Here is a 10,038-nt window from a genome sequence, read left to right as displayed (position 1 = left end):
AACCCTGCTCTTTGGCTTCTCGCTTAAATAATAAGGAAAACGAGATTCTTCCCACTTCGGAGAGGCCATTACACCTTCCCCAGACAAGGTTATCCGTGTTGGCGCCAGGCCAGGCCTCTGGTGGAGGTTTCAAGGCCCCCCGCACACAGGGGCCCTTTAGGAACTTGCAAAGGGGGGCTGGAAACATCCCATCTTTGGGGAGACCAAGAAGGTAAAAACCTATAAATAGGGGAAATTCCTCCATGTGGGGGCCCAGAATTTGACAGACAGTTTTCTCTGGACCTGCATGGGTAATAAATGTAACTCCAAGCTCTCCGAGCATTGCTTGGTTTATTCCGGTTCTCTGTAACACACCTACCGTGTTTCCCCGAAAATAAGACATCCTCCGAAAATAAGACCTACTTACAGGTTTCCTTCTGAGTGAAATATAAGGCATCCCCCCAAAAATAAGGCGCCCCTCCCCCCAGGCTAAACATGAGAGATTTGGTCCACTGATTCTGAAAGAAATGGAGTCACAAGAAATTCACCAGGAAATTCAGGAATTGGATTGTTAGGATGATGTTCCGGAAGATGATGACATGATTGTCATGGAATAAATGAGTAAGTTCTTGATGCTGTAGGATTCACAGTTTGTCTGGTTTGTGTTGACAACGACCGTACTACCGTACCGTATACAGGTAATACATTTCCTTTATTTTCATTTAACAATAAACATGTACCGTATTCTTCTTCATGGAAAAATAGGACATCCCCTGAAAATAAGACCTAGCGCATCTTTGGGAGCAGAAATTAATAAAAGACACTGTCTTATTTTCGGGGAAACAGGGTAGAAGAAAGGCCAAGATGGACACGTTTCTCAGCCCGCAACGGGAGGTCAGACACCCCAGGGGGCCATGATTACAGAAGAACATTTTCCTACAGACTTCAGGTGGGAGGCAGACTCCCGGAATGTCTCATGCTGGCCGTCAGCAAACATGGACAGAGTGGGCCTGGCTGGGACCAGAGTCAGCGGCTGCCCTCCAGGCCCTGCAGCCCCGCAGACAGACCATAAAGGGGAGCCCAGGGGAGCGGGCTGGAGCTCCAGGGACCAGACACACCGGCTGGCCACCAGTCAAACTCCAGAGACACCGGACACCGCGTCTTTGTCCCGAAGACAACAGCTTCGCATGTTTCACACCGTGTCCCTTTCGCCCGGCTGGGGGGCTGGCTACAGTGAGAAGGGAACGGAGCAAAGGAGAGAAAGTGGGTGAGCGTCCAGTGACGTGTGGGGAGAGGGAGAATGGAGAGAGAAGCTGGGGAGGGGGTGGGGAGGAACTGGGGGACAATGGCTCCTGGGCCTGATGGGGAAGGAGGCCGGACAGGCACCCAATCAGCCCCGATTTCCCCGGGGGCCGGCTAATCTCTGCATCTGCCCTCCCACAGCCACCCAGCGCTGGGAACTCGGTCCGTGTCCCTGTCTCCCTTCCCGATTGCGACGGGTGGCCTGGTTCCTGCAACCCCAGGCGGCCAGCCCTTGACTCGTGGCCTCTGCAGAGAAAGAGGCCCTCACCGGTGTGGCTCAGTGGGTAGAGCATCGGCCTGCAGACTGAAGGGTCCCAGGTTCGATTCTGGTCAACGGCATGGACCTTGGTTGCAGGCACATCCCCAGGAAGGGTTGTGCAGGAGGGAGCCAACTGATGTTTCTCTCTCATCGATGTTTCTAACTCTCTATTCCTCTCTGTAAAAAATCAATAAAATATATTTATTTAAAAAAAAAGAAGAAGAAAAAAAGAGTGCCCAGTCAGCCAAGGCTGGCATGGCTCAGTGGTTGAACATCCTCCTATGAACCAGGAGGTCACGGTTCCATTCCAGGTCAGGGCACGTGCCCGTGTTGCATGCTTAATGCCCAGTAGGGGGCGTGCTGGAGGCAACCGATCCATGATTCTCATCATTTGATGTTTCTCTCCCTCTCCCTCTTCCTTCCTCTTTGAAATCAATAAAAAATCCTTTTTTTTTTAAGAGTCCACAGTCACCACTTCTCAGCAACCCAAGAGCTCCCACCTCAGAGCCCACCGCTGCACAGAGATGTCATCTGAGTTATTAATTAAAGTGATTAATTAAAGTGATTTATTAATTAAAATGAACACCATTCATCCCAGCGCTCCAGGGCCTGGTTTAAAAAGAAACAAACAAACAAAAAAAAACAAACAAACAAACAAACAAAAAACAGAGCGTTTCAAAAATGATAAAAATAGCATTTCTCAGTCTAGAAATAGCTGAACTTTGTTTCTGGTGCTTTGGTCCCCGCATCCATCCCCACATCCCCGCCTCCCTGCCTGCCTCCACCCCCACCACCTGGATGCCACCTTGCCCACCGTGCCCACCTGCTGCCCTTGGTGAGTAACAGAACTCCGGCCGGCGAGGGCTAATTGGGTTAATGGAGTGACTACCCAATTGTTCTCTCTCCAGGGCCCAGCCCAGCTCCCTGGCTTCCATCCGACTACCTGCCTCGCATCTGTTCCAGGATCACTCCTTTGCAACAACGGAGTCCATTGTGGCCCGCCTGTGGGACTCTGGGGTTTGAGGCGAACTCTCCCTCCCGAAGGCAGGGAACAGAGGATGCTGCTATTTTGGTTTGTCTCGCCCACAATGGGGCCATTCTCCGGGGCCGATGGGCATGTGGGAAATCCGAGATGGCCTGGCCAGGGGAGGAGGCAGGGGAGCAGGTGGGGATAACATCCCGACCTCCTCCTTCCCAGTTGCCTTGGGTTTACATTTCATTGTAATCGGTTCCAGATGGAACGGGCCAGCCGGGAGGAGCCTCTGGAATCTCAGGGCCCTCACCTTTGGCCTTTGGCCCAAACACCGAGGCCCCGGGGTTGGGCAGTGCGTGACCTGGCCTGGCCCAGCTCCCACTCCCTCCTCGGACCCCCACCCCCCCTCAACCCCCCCGGGGGAGGCAGCATTGAGGGCGGCCTTTGCCACCCCAGAGCTCAGGGGGAGCTTGCTCTCCCTCAAAAAAAAAAGCAGGGCATCTTTCTTCTGGTTGTTTTCTGAGGTGCATTCGCTTTGTTCCACCTGGAAGGGCTCCTTGCTCCTCTCTCCGCCTTTGCCTCTTCCTCCCTGTCCCGCCCCACCCCCAGCCTCGAGGGAGTCCTTATCCTTGCTGTCCTAGGGCAACTCCGGGGCCCACCGTCTCAGGATCTGGGGAGCCTGGGGGGAGGGGGGAGTGCCTGTCCCTGCCTCTGGCTTGTTTGCAAACTTGCCTCACCCCCTCCTGCACGCCCCTCTGCTCCGGTGAGCATGCCAGCACCTCTGCTTGCACTGCAGCCCCCATGATGATGAGACCGACACGGACGGAGGTGCTCTGTGGATTCAAGTTCCCGCCCATCAAACCAGAACCCGGGCCGAAACCCGTGTGGCTCAGTGGACAGAGCGTCGATCTGCGGACTGAAAGGTCCCGGGTTTGATTCCGGTCAAGGGCATGTGCCTTGGTTGTGGGTACATCCCCAGTAGGAGGTGTGCAGGAGGCAGCTGGTCGATGTTTCTCTCTCATCGATGTTTCTAACTCTCTGTCCCTCTCCCTTCCTCTCTGTAAAAAACAAAAACCAAGAGCCCAGGCTCTGACCCGCAAGGAAGGGAAGGGATGGAGCAAAAGGAACCCAAACCCAGCGCCACCCACCAGCTGAGCGAGGGGCGTGGGCCCCATGGGGACACGTCCTTCAGGGAGACCAGCGTCTCCATGCGACTGTCTGCACACCACTGCCCTCCGCTGGACGCCAGGCCAAAGCCGCCCAGGCCCACTCTGGGTCACAATGCTTCCCGCCCCGTCCGGGCACGGCTTACTGGGCAGACCGGTTTGTGGGCTGGCTCCCCTTCCCAGATCTGTGCCCTCCCCTCAGCCCTCACCCCCAAACCCCCGCCCCTGGCTGCCAGCACTGCAAACGGCACACGGTGGGTGCAGGCAAGCGCTCCTGGCATGATGAGGACGATGAATGCAAGAATCCACTGAAGCCGAAACCGGTGTGGCTCAGTGGATAGAGCATCAGCCTGCGGACTGAAGGATCCCAGGTTCGATTCCGGTCAAGGGCATGGACCTTGGTTGTGGGCACATCCCCAGTAGGGGTGTGCAGGAGGCAGCTGATGGATGATTCTCTCTCATCGATGTTTCTGACTCTCTATCCCTCTCCCTTCCTCTCTGTAAAAAAAAAATCAATAGAGTATATATTTTTAAAAATAAAAATAAAGAGCTTTCGGTTGCTCTCTTATGTTTCTGTCTCTCCTCTCCTTACTAGACTGGGTGTTGTATTAATAGAAGGAACCTGGGCCTTTTACCATTCCCTATAGGGCGGCGGGGCGGATGCTCCTCCACGCCTGCAGGGGGCGCTGTGGGAGCAGCCAGCTGCCTCTCTGCTCTCGGCTTCTCTGGGCCGCTCCCAGGAAAAATCACACGCTCTGGGCCACGCCCCCTTTGCAACAACACTACTTCTCATTGGTCAGGGGCCGTCCCGGCCGTCCAATGAGACGAGGCGTTGGTGCGAGGTGACGCCACCATCTTGGATCGGCTGGGCCCCGGTGTCGGGTGGGGGCGGCGGGAGGAGGAAGGAAGGTGGGCCGGGTCGAGCTGCTCCGGTCCGGTCCCGGCCCCGGCCTCGCCTCCCTCTCCGGCTCCGCCGCGGGCCCACGATGCCGCAGTTCCAGACCTGGGAGGAGTTCAGCCGCGCGGCCGAGAAGCTCTACCTCGCCGACCCTATGAAGGTACGTGGCCGGCGGGCCGGCGCCTGGGTGCCCAGCCCCGTGGGGGTCAGGGGTCCCCCCGGAGGCCGCTCTGCTCTTGGGGTTCCGGAAGGGGGGGGTCTGGGGCCGAGAGAGACGGACCCCGCAGACCCCCCTGTGCCTTCGGCCTCCGCTCTGATGATCGGCCCCGGGAACGCCTTGACATGAGCAGAAATCGGGGTCCTTTCAGGGTCCCAAGCCGCTCTGCCCCGGCCTTTCTCCGTCCCCCCCTCAATCCCCCAAGACTTCCGTGGGTTTACGTGTCCCTGAGGGCCCGGCTCCTCCCCCGCAGCTTCACTTCCTGTCCCTGGATCTGCTGCCCGTTTCCCCCTAAGCCAGATTCCTCGTGCAAAATGAAAGGGTTTTAGATGTGTGTTTTTTCTGGCTCCGCCGAAACATGCTTGCAAACCCCCGATCTGGAGGCAGCGACACCCCTGAGAATAGCGCTGCTTACCCAGTTGGAGGAGGTGAGGGTGCTGGTACCCTTTGCTCAGCACAGTGCCCTTAAACGTCCAGGTTTGCAGACCATTTGGGGGGGGGGGGGGGGCTTGTGAATTCATTCAATTCCCACCCCCAACAGAAGTTAGGTCCTTATTTCTTAAAGCTAAGGTGTATTTCACGGTCACGTCTAACATTTCGCCTGGAACACCTGCTTGTTAACTAAAAAAGTCCTGCAAGCTCTCTAAACCTTGATAAGAAAACAAGAAACTACAGGCGATGTTAATTAATAGTTCCAATCTTCGCCATAAAATGGTAAGGAACGATGAGAGGAATTAGATTTTTTTTTTTTTTTTTTTTTTTTTGTTCTAATTCATTTGCTCATTTAAATGAGTCCTTGGCGGATGGCGCGGGGCCTGGCTTTTCTCTCTGGGTGATTCCTCACTCACCCCACGTCCCCGGAAGACTGGACAGGACGTTTGTCCAAACAGAATATTTTCACAGAGAATGTATCAGACCAGCTCCCGTCCAGAGTCACCCTGTTTAAATGTGACGGGGTCCGCTGTGCAGGGAGCTTGTCTAGAATAAGCAGAGGGGAGAGGACGCAGCTCAGAAAATGACAGTGGCCTGAAAACATCCTGCATTTTCATGACAGCCTTCTGCTGTGTTTTGTTTTGTTTAATATATTTTACTGATTTTTTTACAGAAAGGAAGGAAAAGGGATAGAGAGAGTTAGAAACATCGATGAGAAAGAAACATTGATCAGCTGCCTCCTGCATACCTACTGAGGATGTGCCCACCACCAAGGTACATGCCCTTGACCAGAATCGAACTGGGAAACGCCACCCCCAACCCCCAGTCCACTATCCACTGAGCCAAACCAGCCAGGGCCAGTATATGTTTTTATTGGCTGGAAATGCCAAACCACCTTAAGTCTTTTTACAAAATCAATGGTAGCACTAGGAGTGAACTTGTAAATATAATGCTGTATATCTACCTCATCTCAATAAGTTTATAGTAAAAGTGACTTTGAACATTCTGGCTATTAATTCTGAAGGATCATTTTGGCCAGCCTGAAGACTAAATTATTTATGAGAAAGTTCTGGCTTCACTGTTTCTAAATAGGTATTTTTTTTGTTTCAGGCACGTGTGGTTCTCAAATATAGGCATTCTGACGGGAGCTTGTGTATGAAAGTAACAGATGATTTAGTTGTAAGTATACATTTCTTATTTGTTGCATGCTTTCGGATTTGAGTTAATTGTTTAAAATTACTTATATAGGATTTATGCAGATTGCCCGTTAGGACTTATATTTTGCATTTCATTCCAAAGTCAAGAACCACATTCTAGATTAGAAGCTACTTTCACAGGCTCTTGAGAGGAATTAATTCAGCTTCATTAAGATAGCATGTGTGTGTAGTGTAGTAATTGCTCTCTTTGGACCTTAATCGAGAGGAATAGAGGCCAGGGCTGGCTATGAGGGGACAAAGGTTTTCTTACGGGCACTGAGAAGTAAATGAAGGTACTTGAACACAACATACAGGTTTTCAGTTCCATCCTTCTCCTTCGCTGTCTGCTCACTGTCACTTCCTCCATCCCCTTCACTTGGTGCCTCTGCCACGTGCTCTCTGCAGCCAGTGCTCCCTCCACTCTCTGCAGCTAGTGCTCCCTCGGCGCTGCGGCTGCTCTTGGGAGAGCCCACACCGACCTCCTGGCTGCCTTTGATACAGAAAACCACTCTCCTGGAAATCGTTATCTTGGCGGCTGTGTCTCCATTTTATCTTGTTTACTTTTTCTTTAAAAGTAAATGTTTTTCCTTGTTCTTTCTATGTTTCTGTTTCATTCTTCGCTAATTGCTTCACTGACGCGCCCCGGGCAATGTGGGTTCCTCCAGACTCTCGGGGTTGTCTTAGGAAACCACTTGTGGAGCAATCTGTCCGGCCATTCCATGCCGTGCTGCCTGCAGCTGTCTCTTTCCATTTAACGCCTGTTGTTTTCTGACTTCTGACTAGTTCTGAGCTGAGCGCCCTAACCTCAGTGCTCCTCAGCCAGCCTGGCTCGGATGGAGCGTCACTTCTCACACGGCTCCTCTGCTTCCTACTTCCAGTCACACTTCGTGCTTGAGGATCATGGTCCCTTCCTGTCCGTCATTCTCATGTCCACTGTCTCTTCAGCTGAAGAACCGTGAGCCTCGGGGGCATTCTGTACACTTGTCTGGGCATTTGGGGATTCCAGCCCTGCATTTACTTCCTGCCGTGAGCTCTCTGTCTTCCCTGTTAGTCTCTGAAGCTTAGAGACTGTCATCATCACTTGATTATTAGAATAGTCTCCTGGCTCCCCTGCTTCCAGTTCCCCCTTCAGTCGCCCTAGGTGCTGCTGGAGTGGTTTCAAAAATGCGAATTTGATTGTTGTAACCCCCTTAAACCTTCAGTGGCTCCTCATCCATCACTCAGCGTACGTCCGCCCTCACACCCCTAAGCCCTGTCTTTCCTGTGTTCATTAAAAACTCAGCATGAGTTCTTCTCATCAGACCACAGCAGAATTTAACATGTAGCCTAACGGGTCATGTCAGAGAAGCTTCTAGTAGAGTCCAGCCGGGTGTTTACCCACAGCGGTGACAGATTTAAGGAATGCGATTGCTGGAGGCTTGGGAACGTGGATGTGATTTTACATTGTTGATCATCTGCTTCTGCGTGATGTGTACTTTTACCATTTCTGACAGTGTCTGGTGTATAGAACGGACCAAGCTCAAGATGTAAAGAAGATTGAGAAATTCCACAGTCAACTGATGCGACTCATGGTCGCCAAGGAGTCCCGCAGTGTTGCCATGGAAACGGACTGACTGTTTTGCGATGAAGACTGTTTGCCATGTTCTTGGGAAATAAATATCTTTTGAATCTGAGGCAGAGCTGGGACAGAAGATCCTTACTGTAACGAAGCGGGCTATTCAGAAGCCGAGACCTTTTTTTTTTTTTTTTTTACTTTGCTAGGAATGCAAATGTTTTCCGCGAGAAAGCCTTTATTTATTTTTGGAAATGGAACGAGAAATGTGTCTATCTAGGAAACGTTCTGTAGATTATTTGCTGCTGGGGAAAATATGTAATTATTTCTTTCAGTAAGTTTGTAGCAATAATTTGAAAATGAGATACCAGGAAAAGCCTATTCTTAAGTTAAGTTGATTTGTTTTTAGAAAAATTAAACGTAACCATTTTGCTGGGTTGATCATTTCTTTGGGGGCGTAACATTTGTGCAGTTGATGGCCAACAAATACAAAATATGGTAACTAGAATTAACTACACAGCAGTATACTGATTATGTACAGTATAGTTTAGTCTCAGTTGTATCTACAAGTAATTATGAAAACAAGTATGCTTTATCTTGAACTTTCCAAATTTAAACTATTTTTGAATATAAGGCATTGTTAGTATTAGAAGCTTGTAAAGCAAACTTTGAGTCTAGTTTTCAGCGCTTACGGTACAACATGAACAGAATGGCCACTGATGGACTGAAGCCACCACATTACAAGGTATCTGTCACATCTTTCCCACTGGAGCTTCCCAGAAGGGTTAAGGATTATGCGAACTGTTAACTCTTTGCGTACCTCTTCCATACCCCTGCTCATTCCTCTCATGACTTAACCAACCGTTATGCTTCCATTAAGCCAGAAGAATATTATTGGATATTTATCTTCTATCTGTACCCTGAATTTCACCAACTAATGTAATGTCATATATTGATTCCTACATTAAAATATTTTTTGTTAAGAATTTGTGGTGTTGAGCATTTTAATATGGAAAGTTCTATGAGCCATATGAATTTTGACATGTTTCAAAGAGGTCAGTGAATAAAATATGTGACTACATATTGCTTCTCTTGAAATTTATAACTTCACAAGAATTACTCATTTCTTGCCTAGCATATACTGTATTCATTTAGTCTAAATTGAGCAGAATGATACTCTAAGTAAATTTTGTTTTGTTCTTGGTACTCTACATTTCTCTGTGACCATTAAAAGCTCAAGACCTGAGTTTCCATGGCAAGGTTCTTTTCTCAATTAAGAAAAGTAATCTAATAGTTAGGGTTTTTTGCATTTGTGGCGTTTCCCCCTCCCCCCATAATTAATGGGGTCAGGAGGGGTTTTTTTTGCCTTTTTCCTTCTCATTTACACCTCCCACTTGTTAACACTCCTTTACAAAGACAACAGGAAGGGAGGGGCCGGCATTTGGGTCCTTTGCATCTTTAGGAGCTGACAGCAGAGTCCTAAAGAGCAGAGATCCCACGGCAAACTGCCAGGCTGCAGTTCTGTCTCCACTGCTTTCTTCTGGGGTCCTAAGGCCCTTCTGGAAGCTTCCATCTTCTGTGAATTGGGTTAGCAATACTCACAGGACTTGCTGAGGATGAAATGGCGTAATCCTATAACAGTGCCTGGAACATAGTAAGCTCAATAAACGGGAGCCATTATTGTAAGTAGCCAACTCTTGCACTTTCCCGTCATCATAATTGAACGACTATTTATTGGTAATATCTGCCAAGCTATGTCTGTTATTAAATGCTCTATTTTTGCATTTGGGAAATACACAATTGCCCTCATAGAGTGTTCTTGGGGAGTGGGGAGTGTGGAAAACGTGTGTTTATTTGTGGCTGCACAAAATGAAGTGATTGAGAACTGGTTGGTGGTAAGTGGTAAGTATACTTGATTATAAGAATGGTGAGAAGACATATGAAACAATGCTGTGTCATATTCTTACAAAATATTCTCTCTGCAGGATATTTTGTAAGTCGTTTAGTATTGCCACCCCCTTTAACGTCAATTGGATTTATAATCTGTTTATCCTGAAATATAAT

General features: G+C 49.6%; 2 protein-coding genes across 2 annotated transcripts in view; one reads left to right on the top strand and one right to left on the bottom strand.

Moving 5' to 3' along the window:
- Positions 1-2,873: 2,873 nt before the first annotated feature.
- TMEM63A (transmembrane protein 63A) overlaps positions 2,874-10,038 on the bottom strand; it is a 62,176-nt gene continuing 55,011 nt past the window's right edge. Inside the window, exons 23-25 of the mRNA XM_036453445.2 lie at positions 5,798-5,804; positions 4,867-4,870; positions 2,874-2,888 (exon numbers count right to left, since the gene is read on the bottom strand). The gene's annotated coding sequence lies outside the window, so the exon portion shown is untranslated. The remainder of the gene's footprint in view (positions 2,889-4,866; positions 4,871-5,797; positions 5,805-10,038) is intronic.
- On the top strand, positions 4,526-9,053 carry SRP9 (signal recognition particle 9). The gene is made up of 3 exons (XM_036453456.2): positions 4,526-4,737; positions 6,337-6,405; positions 7,916-9,053. Exons 1-3 carry the CDS (start codon positions 4,666-4,668, stop codon positions 8,033-8,035), a joined length of 261 nt encoding a protein of 86 aa, XP_036309349.1. The 5' UTR covers positions 4,526-4,665; the 3' UTR covers positions 8,036-9,053.

This window comes from Pipistrellus kuhlii, unplaced genomic scaffold (assembly GCF_014108245.1).
Source record: "Pipistrellus kuhlii isolate mPipKuh1 unplaced genomic scaffold, mPipKuh1.p scaffold_m20_p_25, whole genome shotgun sequence".
Classification (NCBI taxonomy): Eukaryota; Metazoa; Chordata; class Mammalia; order Chiroptera; family Vespertilionidae; genus Pipistrellus; species Pipistrellus kuhlii.
This window is presented reverse-complemented; position numbering and strand designations above follow the sequence as displayed.